Source organism: Vulpes lagopus, chromosome 3 (genome assembly GCF_018345385.1).
Source record: "Vulpes lagopus strain Blue_001 chromosome 3, ASM1834538v1, whole genome shotgun sequence".
Classification (NCBI taxonomy): domain Eukaryota; kingdom Metazoa; phylum Chordata; class Mammalia; order Carnivora; family Canidae; genus Vulpes; species Vulpes lagopus.
In genome coordinates, this window is record NC_054826.1 from 96082653 (window position 1) to 96110275 (window position 27623).

The window sequence follows — 27623 nt, forward strand, 5'->3', positions numbered from 1 at the left end:
CGCCACTGCTTCAGATCATGGTGTTTGTGGAGGCCTGGGGATTTACTGGCTCACACATTGATCCCCTTTGCTGAGGGCCTCCTGTGTGTGTGCCAAGCCCCCATGCTAGGCCCTGTGGGTACAGTGATGTACGGCAAGGGCATACCCCAGCTCCCTAGCCCGGAGTCCGTTCGTTAAGAGAGAAGCAATGATCATAACCAGCAATGATAGGGGAAACCAGGAGAGGTGGCTGGCCCACACTGGGGCACTTGGGGACCCCTAGACTGAACTCAGGTACAGGGGGACAGAGCAGGGCTGGGGTGGGGGGAGAGCTTCTTAGGAGCTTCGAGTCCCTTGCTCACTGAATTTGAGATTTCACTCTTCTCCCATAGAAGGGCAGGACCATATAGAAGGCATGGGAGGTATGGCCTTCCAGGTGACTTTCTGAGAGGAGGTTGGCCGTGTTCCATCTCCCATTGCTCATGCATGCAGGATGAGGCCAGGGCCCTAGGGTCAAGGGCATTCTGCAGAGAGTGAGGGCAGGGGGCCAAGGTTTTGGTGGAAGAGAAGCAAAGACCCTGACAGGGAAGATTAGCACAGGTAGGAAGTCACACCTACCTAGGTCCTCTCCTTTGCCTTCATCCTACCCACCACCCTCTCACCTGGCCCAAGAAGGGTTTGGAGGGACCTGAAGGAGGGGTAGAGCAGATAGGGGCTTTAGAACCAAGTCTCTGGTCCCTAAGAGCTTGAGAGATCACCATCTCTACTCCATCTCCACCTACTAAGGTCACAGAGCCTGAAGCTTTGGCAAGACACCATGACATTCTTTTCTAAGCCCACAGCCCTACTTTCCCAGGGTCTCTGAGAGAAGCAGCACCCTGTAAGGAAGAGCCACGCGCGAGCCACCCTCAACACCGCCCAGCTTCTTAATTTCCACTCCCTGGTGTGGGCTCCCTTGAGATACCACAATCTGGAGCAGGCAGGAAGCCAAAGCAGGTCCCAGCCCTCAGAGGCCTCCCTGGGCCTGGAGGGAGGCCAACAAGGGAAATAAACACATGGAACAAGGGGTGTGCTGGCCCAGCTGGCAGCGCAGGTCTGGGCCTACCGGCCAGGGCACTGCCCAGTCACTCCAGCCCTACCACCATTCATTTCCTGAGCTCCAGTCTCCTAAATCTGCCATCCTCCTCCCTGACAACAGACATGCCACATCTCAGGTGTCTCCTGGACATGTCCACATTCCTGCGGTCACAGCTCAATCAGTTTGTCTACGGCTCACCCTTGCTCTGCTCGCCAGCTCCTTGCTGGCTGGCAACAGGATGGTCCTGGCCTGCAAGGGTGTGACTGCCTCCTCCCATCTTGTCAGTCTTGTCAGATCAGAGCGAGCAATAGCAAGGCTGCCAGCTTGTCTGCCAGTGCTCTGGAAGTGTGGGAAAACTGATGGCCAAGCCTTTGACAAGGTAATCCTCACATCAAGTCTGCGAAGAGGTGTGGTAAGTCCTGCCTAACACCTGGGCAAAAGAGAGCCTCAAAGTAAACAGACTTGCCGAGGTCCATGCAGCTAGTCCTAGAGGGGCAGAGGGACATCAGTGTGGCCACTGGCAGTGGAGGGGAAGGTTATATCAAACAGGAAGACTGGAGAGGGGAGGGGATGTTGAAGTGTTCCATATGTAAAGCTCTAAGTGCTTCTGAAAGAGACTTGATGGGACACAGGAAAAGGACTGGGATGCAGCACTCCCCACCCCCTCTCCCCTCCAACCCCGCTCAAGGGAGCCAGGCTGCAAGTGACCTGCAGGGAGCCAGGGCCACAGCCTGGGACAGGTAGGGGTCAGCGCTCAGGAGGCTGTCAGTGCCTATCATAGGAGTGAGTCCAAAGACAACGGCTTTGAGGTCTTGGAGGATCAGGATGGGCACACCTGGTGAGTCCCTGCACTGCTGTGGGGCAGGAACAGTTCTAAACTTCTCCGGGCCTTTCAGCGGGTGCCTCATTCTATAGGCCTCTGATGTCCTTCAGGTCTGCAGACTCAAGACCTTGGCCTAGACCACTCAGCTGAAGGGTATGTTTTTTAATTTTTTTAAGATTATTTATTCATGAGAGACACACACAGAGAGAGGCAGAGACATAGGCAGAGGGAGAAGCAGGATCCCTGCGGGGAACCCAATTGGGAACTCCATCCCAGGATGGAGCCCAGGATCACGACCTGAGCCAAAGGTAGATGCTCAGCCACTGAGTAATCCAAGTGCCCAGGTGAAGGGTATCTGAGGGGCAATACTCTGTGCTCCAGGCTGATGACTAAGGCTTCTTTGAGGACCTAAAGTGCCTGTGGCTGCTGGGCACCCTGCAGTGGCTCTGGCTTCCCTAAGGATCTGTGGAGTACACAAGCCATCCTCAGTTCCAGGCCCAACCCTGGGTCTCTCCTTTTCTCTCTCCCTCCCAGTTGTGAAATTTGCCCTCTCTGTTGCACTTCCTCTTGGCCTGGCACCCAGCCCAGTTCCAGTCCCTGCTCAAGGGGCCAAATGGAGGAAACAGCTCAGTGACCAGCAGCATTATGCCATTAGCAAGAAGGCGGGACATCCTGTGGCATCTTGGAGTAAGAAAGATTTCCAGAAATGACCCTTGGATAGGCAAGTGGGAATGGTATGGGCCAGGGCTGGCAGGCTGGAGGAAGAGCAAGAGGGCAAGTGAGGGGGGTGGGTGGGACCAGTCTCAGGTGGGGGCAGTGCACTGACGGCCATGCTAAATGCAGGCTACCTCAGCATCCCCGCTTTAAAAATAAGGGTCCTGGGCAGCCTGGGTGGCTCAGCAGTTTAGCAACTGCCTTTAACCCCGGGGCATGATCCTGGAGTCCTGGCATCGAGTCCCCACATCGGGCTCCCTGCATGGAGCCTGCTTCTCCCTCTGCTTGTGTCTCTGCCTCTCTCTCCCTCTGTGTCTCTCATGAATAAATAAATAAAATCTCAAAAAAAAAAAAAAAAAAAAAAAGATCCAGGGCAGCCTGGGTGGCTCAGCGGTTTAGCGCCGCCTTCAGCCCAGGGTGTGGTCCTGGAGACCGGGGATGGAGTCCCACATCAGGCTCCCTGCATGGAATGGAGACTGCTTCTCCCTCTGCCTGTGTCTCTGCCTCTCTCTCTCTCATGAATAAATAAATAAAATCTAATAAATAAATAAACAAACAAACAAACAAACACGTACATAAATAAATAAGGGTCCAGATCTTAGAGAGTGGGTAGAGGAACCAGTCAAGAGGCAGGGGAGGATGTGCTGCTGAGGCGTTTTGGGCATGGGTACTGCCAGGGAAAGGGGGAGAGGGGGAAAGGAGGTCAGGTGTGGGGTGACAGACTGGGATGTGGGGGTGCAGGGGGCAGGGGAAGACAGGGATCTGCTGAGGCCCTGAGCCCTGGATTCTCATGGCTCTCTGCCCAGGGCTTGCTGACCTGTCTCTGCAAGGTTGGACAGACCCTACACCTCTGCTGCTGGAGGAGTGAATTGTTTCCAGGGAGCATCATCTTCCCTGCTACCACCGAGGGTTTGCCAGGCACAGACTGCTCTGTGGAGAGGGTGGTGTGGGAAGCAAAAGCTCCTGGACAGTGGCTGCAGAGGTCCCTAGTGCTGGGTCCAAAGGGCATGGTCAGAGTGCCTCTGTGATGGAGGGAAGGGCAACCAAGCAAAGAAAGGAGAGGAGGGTCAGGCGGGACTGGAACCCTGCCCAGGGACTGGCCATGGGGTAAGACACCCCAAGCCCCCTGGTCTGTTGGCAGCCACCCAAGCACTATTCCACCCTGGCAGAGCCTAGGTCTGGGCAGGGATCAGGATGGTGAGGGTCTTGTCTGCTCAGTTTACCCTGGATTCCCCTACACCTCCCTCCCCTGCCCACCCCCCATGCACACAGTGGGACCTGGGGACTTGGGACAGCCCTGGAGCTCAGACTTGGCCTCTGGCCCAGACTTGTATAGCAGCAATAAGCTGCCAGCTCAGGACCAAAGCAGGGAAGAAGCTGTATGGGTGAAGGCAAGCCTAGGCTGGTCTTAGCCAGGATCTGGCACTGGGCCTGGTGAAATGGGGGCTAAGCCCCACCCCCATGCTGCCCTCCCAGAAACAGGAAAGTGGCTAAGCATGGGCCCCTCACCCCAAAATATGTACTATCTATCCACCAAACAATGCCCCTGTGTGCCAGCCCTGACGAGCGCAGGGTTCCATGGGCGGGGGGCGGCACATACACGTGGGAAATATCTCCATCCCAGACACAATCCTCTTAGCTAAGGGCTCTAAGTCCTCTCCACCTCTTCCACCCGGCCAGGTGACTTTGGATTTCACTGTGTGCACCTGATTCTATATCCCAAGGATGAGCCATGTCCTCATGGGCTTCTTTTTTTTTTTTTAATTTTTATTTATTCATGATAGTCACACACACACACACACAGAGGCAGAGACACAGGCAGAGGGAGAAGCAGGCTCCATGCACCGGGAGCCTGATGTGGGACTCGATCCCGGGTCTCCAGGATCGCGCCCTGGGCCAAACCGCTGCGCCACCCAGGGATCCCTTCTTTTTTTTTTTTTTTTTTTTTTTTAAAGATTTTGTTTATTTATTCATTCATGACAGACACAGAGAGAGGCAGAGACACAGGCAGAGGGAGAAGCAGGCTCCCTGTGAGGGAGCCTGATGTGGGAGGATGAGAGAGCCTAAACCAAAGACAGATGCTCAAACACTGAGCAACCCAGGCACCTCCATCCCCATCTTTTTTGAGAGGTAGACTGAAGGCAAAGGAAGTGCCCAGCCAGGGCTCCCAACATCCAGAGAGAAAGGGTCTTGTTGTCTGGGGACCCTGGGAAAAACCCACCACCCCTGCAAGGAGTCTTGCAGCATCATGACCCCCTCCATCCTTCCTTCCAGTCTTGCACACATACTGGCCTGGTACATCACTCTGTCCAAACTGTGGTGGCAGTGGTTGGATCAAGATGCAGCACTGGTGGCCCAGAGGCTGCCTCAGAGTCAGAAAATCTATCCCTCCTCCCTCCCCTGGGCTGAACAGGGTAGAGTCTACCAAGAAGGCTTGGATTAAAGACAGGATTAAGGTGGCAGGAGCAACTCTGTGCAGGAAAAGCACCGGGCTGAGTCCAGTTCTGCCCCTGTTGAAGGTATGGTCTGGGATCCACCATGCTCTGGGCTCAGTTTCCATTTGGGGGTCTGGGTGACCTCTGAGGCCTCTCTTGCCTTGTTGTCGGCCCTCTGCAGGATGGGAATCAAGGGAAAAGCATGAAGACTGGCAGCTGCCCAGGGTCTCCTAACAATGGTAGGAAGGCCCAAGTCCCAGGTGTGCCCAAGGATATAAGGACAGCTCTCTGCAGGACCAACAAGGGCCTGGCATTGGGAAGGCCTTCAGTCTTGGTCCTGACCGCAGGGCAGGTCTGGGTAACCCTTTCCTTCTCACATTGTTCCCCCCGTCCCACTGCACAAGAGGGGCTGAAAGTCTTTCTCAGAGTTCCTCCAGAATGGCTGCTGAGTCTGTGTGCTCAGGCTGGTGGGACAATGGGACAGGGTAGTTGAGGATTTATTTAGGTGAATGAATGACCAGAGAGGTCAATGAGCCTTCTCCCCAAAGCCCCCCACCCCGAGTTATCACACCCTCTCTCAGCCCTCTCCAAGACCCTTCTGACCTCCCACTGCCCTGGTTGCTCTTCCCTGTCCCTCTCTGATTGAACCTCCTTACTCAGAGCCACCCCTCATTGCAGCCCCCTTCCCAACCTCAACCCTCTTCTCTGAGCCACCCCCTTTCTCAGAGTTGTCCCATTTTCTTTTACGATTCTATTTATTTATTTGAGAAAGAGAGCGAGCACTCACATAAGCGCAGAGAGGAACAAAGGGAGAGAAACCCAAGCAGACTCCATGTTGAGCATAGCGCCATGGGCTCCAACAACCCAAGAGATCATGACTTGAGCCAAAATCAAGTTGGATGCTCCACAGACTGAGCCACCCAGGCAGCCCAGAGTTCTCCCATTTTCACTGAACCCCTACCCCCCATCACTGTACTTTCTCACTTCACCACACCCCCTTCCTTCATTGAGCCTTCCTCCCCCTCTGAAGCCCACCCCCACCTCTCTGAGCCCTGGTGGGTGAGCTATGCTTTTACAATCCTCAGTGTTCAGTGGGCCTGCTGAACATCCTGAAGACCCCTTTCTCTGAGCCTGAACAGTGTGACCAGCCTGAAAGCCTTGAACCCTGGGAGTGGCCCCCAATCCTTCAGCAGGGGTCCTGGCACTCCAAGGCCCTGGGTCTGAGAGGTTCTGGAGGAGAAACTAATCCCTACCAAGCAGGCTGCAAGCCCTGCCAGCTCTGTACGGGTCAAATTTGGAAAGGAAGCCTAGCCTAGGCCCCACCTGCAAAGGGGAGGGAGCAGGGACAAGGCAAGCCCTGACTGCCCCCTGCAAGATCCCCTGGGGTTGGCTGTCCCCATCTTCCCCTCCCTTCCCCCAGGCCCAGACAGGACTTTTTTTTTTTTTAATTTTTTAAAATTTATTTATGATAGTCACAGAGAGAGAGAGAGAGAGAGAGAGAGAGAGAGAGAGAGAGAAAGAGGCAGAGGGAGATGCAGGCTCCATGCACTGGGAGCCCGACGTGGGACTTGATCCTGGGTCTCCAGGATATCGCCCTGGGCCAAAGGCAGGCGCCAAAACGCTGCGCCACCCAGGGATCCCCCAGACAGGACTTGTAAATGACTGCCCCCTGGTGCTCTTCCAGAGACACTCGGATATCTAACACTGCCTACTCCAGAACCTTCAGGAATCTCTGCCTAAGTTCTAGGTCCTGGCAGGCCAAGAGCAGAAACGGCAGTAGACCCAGTCTTGGAAAACACTGACACTCCCAGCCGTCCCCACCCACCCCCCCTCTATACCTTTGGTCCTGTTCTCTGTTCTGGGCTTCACTTTCTGAGAACTCTCAAGCCTCCCAGAAGATCCTATCTGGGGGACCCAGCTCACTCCCTTGGCTGCCACCCCTGTGTCTGCCTTTGCAGGGTCTGGCAGCCAAGTCCTGGAGCTGGGGCCCCTGCTCCGCCCTGCTGCATAGGTGTTCACCACTGTTTCTGTTATCACAACGGGCATGTCCGAGGCACCTGCTAGCTGCCAATCACTCCTTAGCTTATGAAATCCTCATAGCAACCCTATGCCGCTGAGAGGCAGCAGAGCCTTATGGTTATGCTTTCTCCCACAGTGACAAAACTGCCCAGGGTTCAAATCCTCATTGGGCCGCTTAGTAACTGTGGGACCCTGGGCAAGTTACTAAGTCATGGTTTCTTCCTCTGCCAAGTGAAGTGGATTATATGAATTAATGTGAGTGAAGTTTCTGAAACAGAGCCTGAACCACACAGTAAACACCAGTCAATGTGAGGCAATTTTTATGAGGTAGGCTGTGTTATTCCCATTTTACAGATACTGAAACTGTCAGTCTGAAAGGCTAAGGAACTTGAGAAGTTACACCACATAACTGGGACGTGGTAGGATGAGAATTCAAAACTGCCCCCAACAGCCCTTTCCTTTGGAACAAGACAGACACTGCTGACAGAAATCTCACCTGTGTAAACAGCAGCTAGCCTGGCTGAAGCTGACCTACCCGCCTCCCCTCCCCGGCCCCAGGCTGTACTAGCTCTATGTTTAGAGCAGAGATTGGGGTGCCCAAGCTCCCTAACATTTCTGCCGTCTGATTCTGGGGCTGACCCTGGGCGGCCACCATTCAGTTCCAAAGTTGGGGGCGTCTGTCCAGAGGTGTGGAGGGAGAGGGCCTTCAGGGGTGGAACCAGCACTCCCTCAGGACAGGCTGTGACGCAAGGGGCGCGAGGGGCGCGGCAGGTGAGGCTGGATATGCCTTGAATGCCAAGGAGATGCCAAGGAGATGCAGGAGCCGTTTCAATGTATCCCGATGCCAGGTTACTGGGCCATCGGGCCAGCGTGTGACAGACCCGAGTCGCCACCCGTCCTGAGCCCTTTGGGATATGGTGAGGATCAAGCAGGGTGTAAGGAGCCCTGGCTTCCTCCTCTGCACAATGGGGAGATGCAGCCCCCGGCGGTTGGTGCCAGGGCGACGGCTGCGTGGATAAGAGAGTATAGGAAACCCGCTGGGGGCACTTGAGGTTGGGCCCGCTGTTCAGAAACCGAGGGACGGGCCGAGGTCTGCGGGAAAGCTGAAGCCTGAGGACCGGTCTCCCCCGTCCCCCACCTCCACGCGCCCTCCACCGACCACGGCGGTGAACAGCGCGCAGAGACGTGGCCACGGCCTAGACCGCGACACAAGGCCCCGCAGCGCCCCCACGAAGTTACTCCGGGTAACAACTGCGCACGCGGAGCGCGAGAGCCGGCTGGCGGAGGGCGGCAACGGGGGCCGAGGCCCGCGGTCGGAGCCAATCGGCCGGGCAGAGGCGCAGGCAGATCCCAGCACCGGGCTAGCAACAAGCCGACCATTGGATGAGCGGGACAGACTAGGCTGTGATTGGCTCTCGCCACCGTCCGAGCTGGGAAGGCTCACATCCGGGTGTCTGGCCGATCCTGGAACCTTCGCGAGCCCGGCTCGGGGGAGCCCCCAGCTCGTCAGAAAGCGTGCTCGTCCGTGGTCGCGCGGCGGACGCGTGGGGGCGAGCACCTGCGGGGCGCACGCGCACGGACCCCGGCCAAGCACGCGATTCGCGGGTGCGGGGGGCCGAGTGGCGCCCTCAGGCAGGCTCGCCCGCGCGGCCCAGGTGTTTGGGGTGGGAGGTGACCGGAGAGAAGCCCGCGGACAGGGCTCCCACACGAGTTGGCGCGGGGCGGCGGCCCAGAGGTCTGGGTCCAGCATGGGTGTCGCAGAACCCTGCGGAAACCCGGGGGCAGCCGCAGAGCCCGGCGGCGGGGACAGCACCTAGGTGGTTACGGGCCGGGTGGATGCGGGACCACCCACCACCACCGACTCCAGGATCCAGCAAACCATTTGGTAGCCCGAAACAATGGCCCAGAAGGGACCCGACCAGTCGACAATGATGCATTTCTGGGGGCTCTCTTTAGATCTGTCAGGTTCATTTTGGCCCTGTCACCAGCAGGCTAAAGAAACCTTAAGTTCTACCCCATATACCGTGGGGAGTAATTATTCTTGCTCCTTTGCTTTCGCCCAGTAGTAGGCTGTAGTAACTGATCTTGGGGATCTGGATACAATTTGGGGGAAATGACATAGAAGGGACTCGCCCAAAAATGTTTGCAGCCAGCCATAAGCTGCTCATCCTTTGTACGGGTAACCTAGCTATTTCCTAAATCTATCTTGTCTCTACTACTTTTTTTTTTTTTTTAATTTTTATTTATTTATGATAGTCACACACAGAGAGAGAGAGAGGCAGACACAGGCAGAGGGAGAAGCAGGCTCCATGCACCGGGAGCCCGATGTGGGATTCGATCCCGGGTCTCCAGGATCGCGCCCTGGGCCAAAGACAGGCGCTAAACCGCTGTGCCACCCAGGGATCCCTCTTGTCTCTACTTCTAATGCAATCTCCTAATTTAGGGCAAGAGAATGTTTCACTCCTAGTCTGCCCACTACCCAATCCTCTGCAACCTAGAACTTTTCACTGGGACAACATTCCCCAAAAGAAATGTTTTAAAAACTGAGCAGGTCCCAAATGGAGAAGGCAAAAAGATCTGTAAACCATAATGACATTTTACCTCCATATTTGGGGAGGCAAGGCCTTTCAGAAGGCTTTGGTAACAAACCCAATGGTACCCAAAACGAATTTTCCACCAGGCTTTAAGGAACCTACCTGCCATCACAACCCCATCCCTAAAAATATAGCTTCAGGCTAAGTGAAAAACAGGTACTAGGGTATGAGTCCCCAAGAGTCAGCAAGTAGAAGAACTTATCATTGTGGGAAGAGCCAGCTAATACCAAGATTGTGTTAAAACAAGATTGTGTCAAAAAAAAACAAAACAAAAAAAAAACAAGATTGTGTCAAAAAAAAAAAAAACCAAAAAAAAACAAGATTGTGTCAAGATTCTTTCTCCTGATGTAGATAGATTCAGTATGAAGGCAGCCTCTCAGACATGCCTGCATGTCTCTGAGAACTCCTGGGAACATGGCAGGGTGTCTACACCATTTCATCACCTCCGCAAGGCATAGGGCAGAACTGCTGCATACCACCAGGACTCACCGCGTGGGGTGCATATGCTGGCTTGCTAAGTCAAAGCAAGTAATGTCTGAGCACGTATCTAACACTTTCTCCATCCAGGAGAGGCAGCAGAGGATTTTAAGCAGGCAAAATATCCTAGCTTGGAAGACCCTAAACATTTGGTTCCCATGGGTGGGAGACTCTCTCTAATCTGTCCTTTAGCTCAGTCCTCACGGGTTCCCGTAAAAGACCCTGTTGGTGACTACTGCTTAAGATCACCTGATTTCCAGTAAAGCACTGGCAGGTTCCCATTCATTTCAAATTCAATTCGACATAAACCACTGAAAAGACTGGATGGAGGGGCAAAGTGAAAGCCTTACCCAAGACAAAAATGTGCCCCAACAGGAAGGGGAACAAATTAAATGACACGAGGAAACTAGACAAACCCAGAACATTGGACGTTGTACCAGACTGTCTCTTGAAGGGTGCCTTGCTGGCTGGCTTAGCTGGTAAAGTGCAATTCTCGATCTTGGAGTTGTAAATTCAAGCCCCACAATGGGTGTAGAGATTATTTAAAAATAAAATCTTGGGCAGCCTGGATGACTCAGCGGTTTAGCAACAGGGTGGTGGTTCAGCGGGATTTGGCCCAGGGTGTGATCCTGGATACCTGGGATCGAGTCTCACGTAGGGCTCTCTGCATGGAGCCTGCTTCTCCCTCTGCCGTGTCTCTGCCTCTCTCTCTCTGTGTATCTCTTATGAACAAATAAAATCTTTAAAAAATAAAAATAAAATCTTAAAGGGGCACATGGGTGGCTCAGTCAACAGGTTAAGCATCTGCCTTTAGCTCAGGTCATGATCTCCAAGGTCCTGGGATTTTTTTTTTTTTTTTTAAGATTTATTTATGATAGAGAGGCAGAGGGAGAAGCAGGCTCCATGCCAGGAACCTGACGTGGGACTCGATCCAGGGGCTCCAGGATCACGCCCTGGGCCAAAGGCAGGTGCCAAACCTCTGAGCCACCCAGGGATCCAGCCCTGCATCAGGCTTCCCCCCCCTTTTAAAGATTTTATTTATTCATTGAGACACACACACACACACAGAGAGAGAGAGAGAGAGAGAGAGAGAGGGGGGCACAGGCAGAGGGAGAAGCAGGCTCCACACAGGGAGCCCGATGTGGGACTCGATCCCGGGACTCCAGGATAACGCCCTGGGCCAAAGGCAGTGCTAAACCGCTGGGCCACCGGGGCTGCCTCTGCATCAGGCTTTGTACTCAGCAGTCTATCCCCCCCCCCCAAAAAAGACCATCTCTTAAAGATGCCTGGTTTCTCGAAAAGGTCATTATAAAGAAGAGGGGGAAGGAATAGAGGCTAAAGAAACCTAATAATGAAATTATTAGGATGATTCAATTAGATCCAAGCTAGTGGTGGGGAGAGGTGGCTAGAGCTATCAGACATTCTGGGGGAATGCCTGGGTGGCTCAGCGGTGGACTGCCTGCCTTCAGCTCAGGGTGTGATCCCAGGATCTGGGATGGAGTCCCACACTGAACTCCTTGCAGGAAGCCTGCTTCTCCTTCTGCCTGTGTGTGTGTGTGTGTGTGTGTGTGTCTCTCATGAATAAATAAAATCTTAAAACAAAGGCATTCTGGGGGGCAATTTGAAAATAGGTTGACAGGGAATTGTTGACTTTCTTAGGTGTCCTGAAAATGAGGTGATTATGTGAAGACTATCCTTATTTTTAAGAGAGATATATTGAGTATTTTGCCCCCAGAATGCCTTTGATAGCTCTAGCCACCTCTCCCCACCACTAGCTCGGATTTAATTGATTCATCCTAATAATTTCATTATTAGGGTTTTTTTAGTCTCTATTCTTTCTCCCTTCTTTAAGATAATGACTTTTTCAAGAAACTAGGCATCTTTAAGAGATGGTCTTTTTTGGGGGTGGGGAGAAGCAGACTCTCCACTGAGTACTCTCAAGGGTTCCACAAGATACAGAGAAATATAAAGCAAACACGACAAAACGCTGGGACACCTGCAACAAAACGCTCAGTGACTGGGTGTCTGCCTTTGGCTCAGGTCGTGATCCCAGAATCGAGTCCCACATCAGGCTCCCTGCGAGGAGCCTGCTTCTCCCTCTGCCTGTTTCTCTGCCTCTCTCCCGTCTCTCATGAATAAACAAATCTTTAAAAAAAAATGTTGGGGATCTCTGGGTGGCTCAGCACCTCATATCTCACCTGCCTTCGGCCCAGGGCGTAATCCTGGAGTTCCAGGATCGAGTCCCACATCAGGCTCCCTGCATGGAACCTGCTTCTCCCTCTGCCTGTGTCTCCGTCTCTCTCTCATCTCTCAAAAAAAAGTTAACTGCCGCACCAATTGTATTTGGTTATCACTGTACCATTCTTTCCACCTTTTGTTTGAAATTTCTCAAAAATGTTAGGGGTAAAATGCCCTACCCTACACCACCTAGCTACCCTTTAAAAAAACAGGCTTAAATCTAATTTGAGAGCTACTACTGGACCCCCCCCCTTTTTAAGATTTTATTTATTAATGAAAGACACACAGAAAGAGGCAGAGACATAGGCAGAGGGAGAAGCAGGCTCCCTGCAGGAAGCCCGATGTGGGACTCAATCCTGGGACTCTGGTCACATCCTGAGCCAAAGGCAGACACTCAACCGCTGAGCCACGCAGGTGTCCCCAAGGAACCACCAAATTTCAATTAACCCTATTTAAAAACCACAAGGCAAAACCTTTTATGGATCAAAGGTCACTTACTGCTTAAAAGCAGCAGAAATCCTTCCATCTCAAAGCCAGAGTCAAGTCCATTCTCTCAAACCAACCCAACAGAGGAGTGGTTACCTCTATGAAGGAGAAATGGGTGGCTGGAAAACGGGCATCACAGAAGGAGTTACTGATAAAACCAGGGGTCGCCAAACTACTGGCCAGGTGGTAAACATTTTAAGTTTCACAGGCAACACACTGTCCCTTTGCACTCTTCTTTACAACCCTTTCAAAATGTGGAAAACATTGTTAGCTCAAAGGTGGTACAAAAACCTGTTTTAGACTGCACTTTTGTATTTTTAATGTGTCTGCACTACCTACTGAAATAAAAAACCAAAAAAATTGTATCATGTTCTCCCAATTCCTGACTTTCCTCTCCCATGGGGGGATAACTGAGTACCATCTCAGACTATTACTTAAAGACCCATTTGTCTTGTCAGGTGTGGACAGAACACAAGCATGAGATACCAACAAACTTGACCTGGTACTAAAGACTCTTATCACTGTAACCCAGCCACTTTTGCCCCACCCACTCACTGACCACAGGTAATCCTGTTAATCAGGGATAGAGTTTGTGGCCATTCAGATTCAAACCATTTATCCTGATCCACACCAGAACTGGAGAATTCAAACCAGCAGGCTAATTAGCAAGCTGGCAGACCATATTTCAATGTTCTGATTAGGCTGGCTTACCACTTAATGTCAAATCCTAGAATCAGAGAAGTGTTACCCAGCTAGTTTTCAGCAGGTTGTTTCTCCAAGCTTGCTTTGAGAACTGTACACCCGGGAGGATGTAGCTGCCATTCTTAGCCACTCTGATCAGCGCATGTGAGTCAACATGCAGTTTCAGCTGACCAGCACAGAGGCCAATGCATGTGGTAATGACACATAAATAGAGTAGAGGGAAACTGCACTGGCAGTCAACAGCAACGTATTTGCTACAAAGTCCCCTGCCACTTTGAATCTCATTTGATAGCCCTTCCACCCCACCCTCAAAGTTCTGGGAATGGAGAATTCTACTCTATGGATGACCCAAGCAGAGTGAATCTAGTCTTAACTGCTCTCCTCCCCCTTACCCATCACCACTGTTTAATTGCTTCACAGTATCAGTTAGCTTGACATTCTGGAGTGCAGAGGAAGGCCGTAATCATTGGAGCCTAATATGGGGACATCGTTCAGTTCCTGAATTAGAACTTTCTTAAACTCTTTAGGGCCATCCATCTCCAACTACTTATCCTTGCAATGCCAGGTTTTTTTCTTTCCAAATGCTTCAGCTCAAAAGCATCTTAGTGGATCGAGTGCAGTAGCAGGGACTGAGTCCAGTTAACTTCTACGAAGAGATCACCCAAGCTGCAAAATAATGCTCCTCTTCCCTTTTATGAGGGGGAGGGGGCAAGGACGACAACACACAATTCCTTTTCTTCATTTTTTTTTTTTTTTTTTTTTTTTTGGAGAGGGATGAGAGGGGCAGAGGAAGAGAATCTTACGCAGGCTCCATGCCCAGCACCTCACACAAGGCTCAAAATTCTGAAATCACAATCCGAGCCGAAACCAAGAGTTGGGATGCTCAGGTGTCCCTGAAACTGTTACTTATCTCAACATGTAATGGCCAAGGGTTTTTAAGTTATTTATTTTTTAAAAAGATTTATTTATTCACAAGAGACACAGACTGAGAGGCAGAGACATAGACAAAAGGAGAAGCAGGATCCTCGCAGGGAGTCCGATGCGGGACTCGATCCTGGATCCCGGGATCACAACCTGAGCCGAAGGCAGGCGCCCAACCACTGAGCCACCCAGGCATCCCGTTTAAATTTTTTAGACGAATATTTTTAATTTCTGGTTTTTGATCCATCCCCCCCATAAACAAAAGCTCTTTACGGTTGTGAAAAGGAGTCCTACAAAGTTTGAGAACCACTGCATTAAGGGGAACTCTTCCAAACTGGATGGAAACACAGCAACAGATTACATTTTATCTTAAGAGAAATTTAAATGGGGATCCCTGGGTGGCTTAGTGGTTTATTGTCTGCCTTCAGCCCAGGGTATGATCTTGGGAGTCCCAAGATCGAGTCCGGCGTCGGATTCCCTGCATGGAGCCTGATTCTCCCTCTGTGTTTCTGCCTCTCCGTGTATGTGTGTGTGTGTTTCATGAATAAATAAATAAAATCTTAAAAAAAATAAAAGGAAAATTATATGTACATGGGAGTATTCTGGGCAAATTCCGGGCACTTAGAAATAATGGGAAGTTCCACAGAAGAAATAAGAGTGCAACAGCAGCAACTTCCAGCAGCCACCCTTCTTTCTGATGAGCTTTGGTGAATTTGTTACATCACTGCTCTGATGCTGCCCACGTGTGTACCGTCCTGTTGGTAAGAGAGTAAGAGATTGTCTGATGTCTCTCTACCCTCAGTAACTCCCACACTGCAAGAGCTGTCACCACATGGCTGCTGCTCAGTTTCTTAATTTCCTAGCTGAGCTGAAGCAGCCTGGTGTTTGTAGGCAAGGCTCAGGAGGCTCCGACACTGGGGCTCCGACACTGTGGGAACTCAGGCATATCGGCCACCTCTATGTTCACAGCTGTGCCAGCAGTGGCACTTAGAGTGGTCCTGAGTGACAAATTGCCAAGAGAAGTTAATTCATCCAGTACATGGCAAAACCCTGGGTCATACGAATTATTCCTAAAATGTGAATTCCAATTGAAAAAATTAAAAGGCCACACCCTCTTTCAATGCCCTGCAGCCTCTACCCCTTGGCTGGAACACACCCAAGCTGATGGAAGAAAGCCTTTGCTCTGGCATTCTTCCTTCCTATAGAAAGCAGAACACCCCCACACCCAGGGACATGATTCACGTGGTGGGAGCAGTGTAACAGCTGCCATCTGCAACAGCACTACTAAGAGAACTCAGGCCACACCAACTGGAGGTGCCTGACCCCCTCAGAGGGACTAAAAACGCAAGACTATTTATGAATATTTTCAGCACAAAGAACCCCCTCATCTAAGACTTCATGAGACCTCCAACAATACTGGGTGCCTCACTGAGACACACAGCCGGGCATGTGATCCCATTTTCATTTAGACCTACACCCCAAAGTTCAAAAGTTTTGTAATTTGCCCTTGCCCAAGGACCAAAAGAAGCCATCATTTAACTCAGCCCTGTTCTTCTCACAAATCATACTCCCTCCACCCCTGTAAGGCTTTTAGAGATCCACCTGTAGGTGCCCTTTCTGTAGGAAAAACATTGGAGGCCCAAAAGGTACAATCATTTTTCAACATCAGTAAACCCAGGTCTGACTCTCAGCTTACAGGCACTTTCCCAGTCTTGTCCCTGGCCCCCAATCTAACCACATTCTGTGAGTAGAAAGCACGCACATCCAATCAGCCCTTGGAAAGCAAAGGGAAATTAAGGTCATTTAAATAAAACTAAGTAGCACTGACATCAGATCTGTAAGTTTATTTGCTCAATGTACGACAGCTACATAATGACTCACATTCATGATATTCCATCACTGAGGAAAACTGCTAAGAATGGTCCGTGTGTGAAATAATTCCTTAGAGAAACACGGAGTTGGAAAAATAATCACTGATTAGACCTTAAAAATAGTTCACTGCATAACATGACAAAAAAGCACAAAGGCTCATTCAGAGAACATAGTCGTTGTTCTCCTACACTGTAATAGTTATAATTTCACCATGACAAACACCAGACATTAAGATTAAGCTAACACTGGTGTTTCTTTTGCTTCCCCCCCCTTAAAAACAAAATATATAACTGCATGTCACTATAGCAACATCCAAAACAGATCAATTTGTTACGATCACTATTTGGTAGAGCAAACTGTACCCCCAAAAGGAAAAATTAAATTAAAAAAACTTTAAAAAATTTGAAGACTTAATTTTTTGTCATAGGAATACATAACACCTACAGTATAAGTTAATAAATTTCAAGCTACTGTATAGAAATACAACACTAGCATGCACAATATTGTATCAATAGAATAATGGAGGAGTAATCATTTCACTGGAGAGACAGTATCAGAGGCAAGTGCATTTCTTTAAAAATAAAGAAAAGAAAAGAAACCATTCAAGCTGCTTAAATATCAAGTTTCCCGTTCCCTCATTTTTAGCCCTCAGGTATAATTTTATCTTGCATTACTCTAAAAAGCAGCCAGAGCCAAAGCTGAAATTTAAAAGAAAATATAGGTTTTGTAATTCCAGTAAATCATTTCCAAAGGCTACGAGAAAGGACACAACACTGCTCACTGGACATGAAGATAAGTTAAGGAAAGCCCCACCTAACCCCCCCCACCCCCACCCAAATCATTTCCCATCCATGGCATTGACTTTAGGCCCCGGTGATGGCACAAAAGCTGTACAGCTCTCTTCTAGTTCTGCTAGGGTTCAGTTAATTGGGACTTTTGCTCTAGCGTATGGAGGGAACCTTCTAAGGAAAGTCACGCTGGGTAAACTGTGCCATGCTACAGGGCATCATCGTTCTTTTCTTCACTGTCACCTGGATCCTGTCAAACGTATTCATTTCCCAACTGTAAGTTCAATTTTGGTAAACAGCAAAAGCAACTGTCAGTGTTTCCTCAATTATTACTCATACCTCTCCTTGACTAAATAACCCAAAGGAACAGACAAAACAAATCTGGCGTCTTAACCCAGATCTCGGGAGTTTACACTGTTTCTGATCTTGTAAAAAAGGCTGAACACACACTCAACAGGTCATGTTTTCAGACAGATTTTTTCCGAAACAAGAATGAAGGACCTAAGGCTAACCGAGAACAAATCTGTGGAAACAACAATGTAGTTTTCCTTGGATTCCAGAGCATGCGTCAACTGCACTAGAGAGAAAGGACTCTCCCGTTTCAATGCTTTCATTAAAAGAAGAAAAAAAATGTGTAGAAAAACTCTTGGTCAAATAGGAGTGATTTATTATCTGATAATGATTTTAGTTCATCTTCCTACAACAACTGCCTGGGGAAGGAGTGTTTTCAGGGAGGAAAAACAGACATGCTTACGAGGCTCCCGAAACTGGACAGAATGCTTATGAATAGAAGAGCTCTTCCTTTTGGATTTGTCTACCAGTAAGCTTCTAGCACCTGAATTTCCACACACTGCACCACAAACTTCCTCAAGATGACTGCCCAGCTTCTATAGCTCAATGGCATCTCCACCCTATAAAGAGCCACCAGCAGAAGGTCCAGTGGGGAACACTCAAGTCAAGAGTGATGGCAGCGTGATCCCTGAGGAAGGAGCTGTGGCAGCTTAAAAACCAGGAGTTCTCTGAAAATATCAACACAATAAATGACATACAGACCTGAATTTTCTCTATTTTTGTGGTGTTTAACGTTTCTATTAAAGTGATTAATCATTTTTGTGGTGGATTTGAGAATTAAGAGGAAAGAAGGACAAAAATCCCACAGCCACCTGCCAAGCACCTATTAACCAAAACCTAGGGTAGCTTTGATTCTCCTCAGGCAAGCCTTTTGGCCCAGGAGATAGCGAACAGCAAAACCAACCTGGATAAGGCTGACTAAGGATGTAAAACCAAAATAACTAGCAAAGAAAAAGACACAATCAATGGCTTGATGTTACGTATGGCTGTAATGGAGAATACTGTAAACTGCAATTTAGTGTTAATACTGTCAGCTAATCCAAGACTTCAGGAAACTGGCAAGGCCTAAACCATAAGGATAAACACACCTTATGTTCCAAGTCTGTCAGTTTGGGATTTCAATTAGTCCATGGCTGGTCGAGTACACCCTGAAAAAAAAAATGCACAGCTAAAATAGATGAGATAGAAAGTACCCAAAACATAAGACAAGAGCGTCTGTACACACAAATCCTTACTGGAACCACAGAACTTACTGAATGAGGGCCATCTCGTTTCAGTTTTCTTTTCGTCTTAAAACCCTATTCTCTAGCAATAAGTTAAAGACAGACCGCTCCACCTGCATTCATCTACAGAACAGTCCATACGCCAGTGTGAGGCTGCTATTTCAATACCAGCACAGCTAGCCTGACTTTCCACTAGTGGTATTTTGGCAAAAATGTCAAAAAGAGGCGATCAAAGACAGGACAGGTCGTGGGCTTCTCCCTAGGAAGGTCGTCCCTCCCTTTCCCTCCCCCACCCGACCCCCAGCTCATGGGAAAAAATAAAGACTGCAGTAGTAGCATCAGCGGGCGCTGCCAGTCCACCTGGGGGCCTTAATTGTTGCCTTCGCCACCGTCGTCATCTTGCTGATCGCTTGTCCAGAGCGTTAGGTTGTCGCGGAGGAGCTGCATGATGAGAGTGGAGTCCTTGTAGGAGTCCTCGTTCAGAGTGTCGAGCTCAGCGATGGCATCATCGAAGGCGGTCTTGGCCAAGTGGCAGGCTTGCTCCGGGGCATTCTGGATCTCGTAGTAGAAAACGGAGTAGTTAAGAGCCAGGCCTAATCTAATGGGGTGAGTAGGCTGCATGTGCTCCTTGCTAATCTCATGGGCTTCACTATAGGCCTTCTCAGAGGACTCCACGACGGTTGCCCGCTTCTCTCCAGTGGCAACTTCAGCCAGGTAGCGGTAATAGTCCCCTTTCATCTTCAGATAAAACACTTTACTCTCATACTGGGTCTCACTGCAATTCTTGATCAGGTAGTTATCCAGCAGGCTCAGCACATCCTGACATACGGCTTCCAGCTCCTTCTCGATTTTTTCACGGTAAGCACGGACCATCTCAATCTTCTTCTCATTGCCATCTGCAGATGTCTTCTGCTCAATGCTACTAATGACCCTCCAGGAAGAACGACGTGCCCCAACGACATTCTTGTAGGCCACAGACAGGAGGTTTCTCTCTTCATTGGACAGTGGCTCATTTAGCTCTGTCACCTATAAGGAGAAGAGAATGAAGAGTCGTTATGGTCTGGATGATGTCGCTTGGGTTGATCACATCTTTATGCCACTACAACACTAACAGATGCACCAGGTGACTAAAGTGATGGACAGAAAGAGCAGGGAGGCTGTGTGGGTGCACGGGAGGGGAGGGACACAGAGCAAATGACAAAGAAGGAAAATACTGCAGCTGGATCAGTGATGCCTGAAGTCCCCACTTCCTCCCTAGAAAAGGAAACACATTTTTTACATCTGTTCCATCAAAGGTCTATCAATCAGGTCGAGCTCTTAGATGTCAAAAACAAATTTTGATATAAATTACAAAAGGGCAACAGTTCTCTCCTATAACGTTACATAGATACAAATCCTGGACATTTTAAGCATAAATGGCTGTTATATATCTCAACACTTTACTTCTAACCTTGTCCGGTCTAATCAGTTCCATCCCTTTTCAGTGAGAATATTCTGAAGTCAAATTCAAGTTGCCTTCTGAGAAATGAGGCAGCTTTTCTGCCTTGGGTTAAGACTATATGAATTACAAACCTCAGGAACGGAAATCAAAACTAGGGCCATGTCTGGACTCAGTTCTAACACTGAGGCATGTCAGCAACTGGAAAACAGATTTGTTGCAGGCTGAACACCATCAGCGATACAAAAGAATGTAGAGAAGAGCAACATACTTCTAAACTGAAGTGGCCAACAGGAATTAATGCTTTTTTTTTTAATTTTTTAATTTAATTTAATTTTTTTTTATTTATGATAGTCACACAGAGAGAGAGAGAGAGAGAGAGAGGCAGAGACACAGGCAGAGGGAGAAGCAGGCTCCATGCACTGGGAGCCCGATGTGGGATTCGATCCCGGGTCTCCAGGATCGCGCCCTGGGCCAAAGGCCGGCGCTAAACCGCTGAGCCACCCAGGGATCCCTAACGCTTCTTTCAATATGGGCATTTCTAAGTTTCCATCTTCATCATCCCAGCAAGTAATCACCCTGAGCAAACTAAAGCAACACCACACCAATGATCTCTATTTTTATGACTACCAAACAACTGCTTATAATAAAAAATAAATAAATCAAGACTTCTACAAGGAGAATAGAACGCTTGCTTATTTTTTGTTCCTATTGAGAGAGCACATTTTTATTGGTCTGTTATTGTATCTAAGCAGTGTATACTAAGTCAGTGGCTAAGCCACAACACCAAGAATCTCAGATCATTAACTATTTCAGAAGGACTAGATACTTCTCTTGCCTTGTCCTCTCCTACCTGTGGCTCTAGTCATAACATGTTAATTGCAACAAAAACTTCTACTTCGGCCCTTTGTTCTTCTCCCCCTGCCTGGGATACTTACACAAGTGTCAAGAACGAACTTAATAGTTAATATTCATGTCCTCTATGAAATCTTCCCCATCTCTCCAACTACCCTATTAAAACTGGCCAGTCACTCAGATCTTCAATGATCTGGGGGGGAGGGGACATAATCTAAAATGATAACCAAAACAAGGGGGTGGGATACCAAGAGATTTTTTCGATGTGTGAATCATTCACATTTAGTACATATGACACTTTCATAAACCTGGAGGTGGGGAGGTTTAGGCTTAATTGTAACTGGTTGTGTAACTTAAATAGTATCTCTCAGGAGATAATTAAATCCTAACACAAACCAAATCTTACTCATTAGTTTACTGCAAAGCAAGTCATTCTTGCAGAGGGAGAGGCAGGTTCCACGCAGGAGCCCGATGTGGGACTCGATCCCAGCACCCCAGGATCATGACCTGAGCCAAAGGCAGATAATCAACTGGCAGATGCTGAGCCACCCAGGTGTCCCTACTCAAATATTTCTTAAACTGGTTAGCAGCTTTTCTTATGTTACCCTTTTACTATGCATTTTTTATTGTCCCATTATAATGCTAGAGAACACTACCAGACATGGTCTACTTGTAAAACAAATGGTAGACTAGGAAGACAGGGTTTCTGTACTACTAGACTTTAGAGCAGAAGGAAACCAGGACAGAGGTACTTTCTGTTCTATGACCCCCCGCCCCCATCCCCATTCTGCTGTGGAAACACTTCTTTGGAATAAGACAGCTTCTATCATCTCACATCCAATTGTTTTTTTCCCCCTCCCCATATCCAATTCTTTACATATTCTAGGCTTTGGAGACACTACACTCAACCTGTACACCACACAGTTACTTACTCCTGCTGATTTCTGATGTGTACTCAGCTAACCTAAAAGACTGCACTTTCCCCAGTCCCACCATTTACTAAGTGACCTTGGGGCAAGCATTTCATCTCTCTGGGCCAACTGATATTTCTGCCTCTTTCATGAAGTTATTATAAGAGCGTATCAAATAAATGATAGCGTGCTCTTGACCCAATAAAGTGACAGAAAGATGTGAGCAATTACTTTTGAGCATAACCTGAATAATTTTCCATTTTAATTCTCAGCATAAGATGCCTCTAAATTTCTTATATAACCATCTGTTAACTTATATCCCTGTATCAAGTATCACGTCTCCATTTCATCTTGTTCTCGAAGTTGAAATTTCCTTAGCTACCTTACATCACTTCCTTTCCACAAATTTTAGTATCATATAGCCTGAAAATACTCCCAAGACTGGCTTTCAAACAAGCTGAGGCCTTTGTAAACTTCAGGCATGCGTACCATAGGACTCCAGCCTATACTCCCTGTATACCAAAGGCTGGCCTCCTCCAGTGCAACCTGATCACTGTCTCCAATGCAAAGAGAAGCCAGAGTGCCTAAGGCCACTGAGATCAAGTTCTGGCCTTTCCCCTAAATAATGCTGCCCTCATTTCCAGAGCCAGCAACTATTTAAAGCTCAAATGACCTCACCAGTACCCTATACTGTTGGGTCTTCTCCTGCTCAAATGAAGTAAGGCTGCAGAGCCCAAAGGCAGCAATGTGTGCTTATGTAAAGCCTGCACAGTTGCCTCAGAAACATGGAGATTATGAAGTGATAATATCCCCTTTAGATACAGTAAACTCAAACACATTTGGAACATACCCAGATGTTCTCCGCCACTGAAAAACTAAGAGGGAAAAACCTTTAGCTCTTAAAGTCTGCTTAAAGAATAGTAAGGTTTCTCTAAAAACCTTAAGCCAGAATATCAAAAAATTTTTATCAAAAGGACTTCTGTAAGAATGAATATGTGATTTTTACATTAAAAGAGATCCCAACCATACTACTTTTAAAAGTCAAAAGATAACTTTTTAAAAGGAAAAAAATTATGCTCAGCGTCCAAAAAAAGGTTTAACCAAGATAGAATGAGAATTCAATGTGGGAAGAGGAGATATATATATATATATATATATATATCATATGGAAAGGGAGGTAATTATTTTTCCAAACAGTCACTGAATTGTTTCTAAGAATGCAACACTTGTAAATATCGTCCCCAAAATATACTGTCACGGCTGGTGTATAATGTAGAAAGTCTGTATCCTCTGGCATGTCACATGTTCCTCTTAAAAACAAAATTAAGGTTTCTCTCTTCTCAACAACTAGGATACTAACCCAAGTTCAATTTGTTTTTTAAAGATTTTACTTATTTATTGAGACCCAGAGAGAGAGAGAGAGAGAGAGAGAGAGAGAAAGCGGCAGAGATACAGGCAGAGGGAGAGGCAGGCTCCATTCAAGGTGCCTGAGGACTAGATCCTGGGTCTCCAGGATCACGCCTTGGGCTGAAAGGTGGTGTCAAACCGCCTAGCCACCGGGCTTGCCTAACTTTTTTATTTTAAAGATTTTATTTAGGGACGCCTGGGTGGCTCAGTGGTTGAACATCTGCCTTTGGCTAAGGTCATGGTCCTGGGGTCCTGGGATGAGTCCCACAGGAAGCCTGCTTCTTCCTCTGCTTATGTCTCTCATCTTTTAAAACAAACAAACAAACAAACAAACAAATAAATAAATAAATAAGATTGAGAGAAAGAGAACAGACAGCGGGGGGTGGGGGGGATGTGGGGGGGGTGGAGGGGTGGAGAAGCAGAACCCCCTGCCCCCTGAGTAGGGAGATAGACATGGGGCTCCATCCCAGGACCCTGGGATCACGACTGGACCTGAAAGCAGATGCTTAACTGACTGAGCCACCCAGGCCCCTCCCAAGTTCAAATTTCTTTTAGTGAGTTAAAGATAAACAGATTAGGGGATCCCTGGGTGGCGCAGTGGTTTGGCGCCTGCCTTTGGCCCAGGGCGCGATCCTGGAGACCCGGGATCGAATCCCACGTCGGGCTTCCGGTGCATGGAGCCTGCTTCTCCCTCTGCCTATGTCTCTGCCTCTCTCTCTCTCTCTCTCTCTCTCTCTCTGTGACTATCATAAATAAATAAAAATTAAAAAAAAAAAGATAAACAGATTAATAAAAAGATCCCCAAAATCTGTTATTCTCAGATAGCTTAAGGATAGCTTAAGAACTGGAATTCTCCAAATCCCAGCCGCTAAGGAATCAGATATTAATTAGCATCAACAGTTGCAAAGACTTTCAACCAAAGATTAGCAACCCTTGAGAATCTTGGAAAGCTATTTAGAGAACTTTCTGACCTCAACACTTAGAGCACGCAGTCTTTTACAAGATCCTCAACTATCTATCAAGAACCTTAAACTGTAATGAATGCAACTTCAAAACATTTTATCTTCTTAAATAAGAAAAAACTTGCATCAGGCTTACTTTAAAACCTATTTCAGGAGATTCCTGGGTGGCTCAGCGGTTTGGTGCCTGCCTTCGGCCTGGGGCATGGTCCTGCCGTCCCAGGATTGAGTCCTGCATTGGGCTCCCTGCGTGGAGCGTGCTTCTCCCTCTGCCTATGTGTTTGCCTCTCTCTCTGTCTCTCGTGAATAAATAAGTCAAAAAAAAATAAAACACAACTATTTCAATCTTGCAGAATCTTGTGGAGAAGTTACAAAATACGAGTTAGAGTGGTGAATATAAGACACACTGATTTAAGAATGCTGAAGTCTCCACAATGAACTGAGTTCACATCCAAAAACTAAAACTGAAACGATAAATAGCCAGAAAAAAGGATTTTAGGGTGGTGAAACTATTCCATATGGTACTCTAATGGTGGATACAGGTCGTTGAACACTTATCAAAATCCATAGAATGTATACCACCACAAGTGAACACTAATATATACCATGGACTTTGATAATGATGTGTCACTGTAGGTCTCAGTCTACTGATTAAAACCAACCACTCTGGGGGAGAATCCCTGGTTGGCTCAGCGGTTTAGCACCTGCCTTCGGCCCAGGGCATGATCCTGGAATCCCGGGATCGAGTCCCACATCAGGCTCCCAGCATGGAGCCTGCTTCTCCCTCTGCCTGTGTCTCTGCCTCTCCCTCTCCCTCTCTTTCATGAGTCAATAAATTTTTTAAAAATCTTTTTTTAAAAATTTTTTATTTATTTATGATAGTCACACACACAGAGAGAGAGGCAATCAATGTTCTCAATCTCCATTGCTCCCCAGCCACTCTGTTTTCAGAGTGGCCTCTCTAGAAATATACCTAGAATACACAAACACTTTTTTTTTTTTTTAAGATTTTATTCATTTAGTCACAGACACAGAGGGAGAAGCAGGCTCCCTGCAGGGAGCCCCATGCGGGACTTGATCCCAGGACCCCAGGATCATGACCTGAGCCAAAGGCAGACACTCAACCACTGAGCCTCACAAATACTTTTTGAATGGCTAAGAATTCCACAGTATGGATGTGTCATAATCTAACTAGTTTCTTATTGAAGACCATGTTGGTGTTTCCAGACTTTAGCTGTTAGCAATAATGCAGTGAATTAGTTTCTAGAAAGAGTTGCAAGAGGAGCACCTGGCTGGCTCAATAGAGTAGCATGTGACTTTTGATCTTTGGGTTAAGAGTTTAAGTCCCATGTTGGGTGTAGAGCTTACTTTATTTTTTTTTTTAATTCTTATTTTTATGATAGTCACAGAGAGAGAGAGAGAGAGAGAGGCAGAGACATAGGCAGAGGGAGAAGCAGGCTGCATGCACCGGGAGCCTGATGTGGGATTTGATCCCGAGTCTCCAGGATCGCACCCTGGGCCAAAGGCAGGCGCTAAACCACTGCGCCACCCAGGGATCCCTAAAAAGATCTTAAAAAAAAAAAAAAAAACACTCTGAGATGTTGATAGTGGAGGATGCTGGGGGGGGGGGGAGAAGAGGGGCTGTGGGTGAGGGGTATATGAGAATTCTGCTTTTCACTCAATTTCACTGTGATCTTAAAACTGCTCTAAAAAAATAATCTCAAGGAAAAGGTGAAAGGAGGCTCTTGGGTGGCTTAGTTGGTTAAGTGTCTGCCTTCAGCTCAAGTCATGATCCCCAGGGTCTGGGATAGAGGCCTATATTGGGCTCTCTGCTCAGCAGGGAGCCTGCTCCTTCCTCTCCGGGCTCACACTCTCATATGCTTTCTGTCTCCCCACCCCCCCCCAAAAAAAAGGAGGAGGAGGGGACTAGCGGACACTAGGTATAACATTTGGCCCTCATCTTGCATTTTTCTTATGCCCCTAGGTTAGGAGCACTAGTCACAAGAAAGGCCAAGAGAACATGAAAGAGAGAAACACAGTAACTGCTATATATGAACACCCTATACCAAACAGAAAAAATAAGATGACAAGGTACAGGATGGATATCAGTGTTCATGTAATGGATAGTCTATATACTATACAAGCAGAGGAATAAACTGCTAGAAATAAATGATACTGTTCTGCCTGAATATGTAACTAATCACATATTCTAGAGATGACTGGTCTACTAAATAACTACAAAAACTTTACAAAATACCCTGAAGCTATGACTTTTCTATCAGGGTAAAATGCCTTACACTTGCATTATAGCCTGTGCAGAGGAGTTAATACAACAGACTTGAGAATGCTAACTTTAGCAAGATCTACTTGCAAACTTGACCCTTGGCCGGCATCTGAAAACTTGAATTTTGGAAAGGTTCCCACCACTTCCAGATAAGAAAGGCTCCCTGCCCCTAAACTGTTTGTGCAAACAATGTGGTTTATGGTAAACACCTGTTTTCCTTCTAGGAGTCTTGAATTTTGGTATGTGCTAGGCAAAAGTACCTATGTGACCCGTCCCAATAAAACCCTCGGGGCACTAAATTTCTTATGAAACTCCCTGGCAGACACCATTTCACATATGCAGCCTACATAGGAGCCCCTGGGAGAGGACTCTTGAAACCTTGCACCTGGTTTACTCGGATCTTTGCCCAAGCACCTTTTTCCTTTGCTGATTTAGTTCTGCATCCTTTTGCTGTAATACACAGCCCTGAATGCAACTATATGCTGAGTCCTAGCAACATCATCCACCCTGGGGGGATGGACCCCTTGAGGACCCTCAATACATTCATTCTAGAAAACTTGATAGAACATGTCCCATAAGGTCTGATAACAAGGAAATATACTGAAAAGCCACTCATCAGGTAATTCATCAGGCATCTGTCGAGCATCTAGCATGTTTCATATGCCACCACTCTGTGAAAACAGAAAACTTAGTGAGACATCCTCAAGGTGCTGCTCCCTGAGGAGGAAGCACAAACTTACTCACTTTATTCTAAGGATAGCACTCTGTCTGTAAAGTTTAGAGGAAATTTTATTTAGAAAATAACACTAGCTGGGTTTTTTATTTAAAAAATTAAAATAAAAAAAAAGACTGTTTACTCATGAGACACAGAGAGACAGAGGCAGAGGCAGAGGCAGAGGCAGAGGCAGAGAGAGAAGTAGGCTCCCCATAGGGAGCCCAACGTGGAACTCAATCCCAGACCGGGGATCATGCCCTGAGCCATAGACAGATACTCAACCTCTGAGCCACCCAGGCATCCCAATTAGCATTGTTTTTTTTGTTTTTTTAAATAACCCAGGAGCAACCACCA

At 47.8% G+C, this 27623-nt stretch overlaps 1 protein-coding gene across 1 annotated transcript in view; it reads right to left on the reverse strand.

Annotated features, from left to right (window-relative positions):
• Window positions 1-16295: 16295 nt before the first annotated feature.
• YWHAG (tyrosine 3-monooxygenase/tryptophan 5-monooxygenase activation protein gamma) overlaps window positions 16296-27623 on the reverse strand; it is a 28429-nt gene continuing 17101 nt past the window's right edge. Inside the window, exon 2 of the mRNA XM_041748608.1 lies at window positions 16296-19726. Within this exon, the coding sequence (XP_041604542.1) occupies window positions 19070-19726 (657 nt within the window). The 3' untranslated portion in view covers window positions 16296-19069. The remainder of the gene's footprint in view (window positions 19727-27623) is intronic.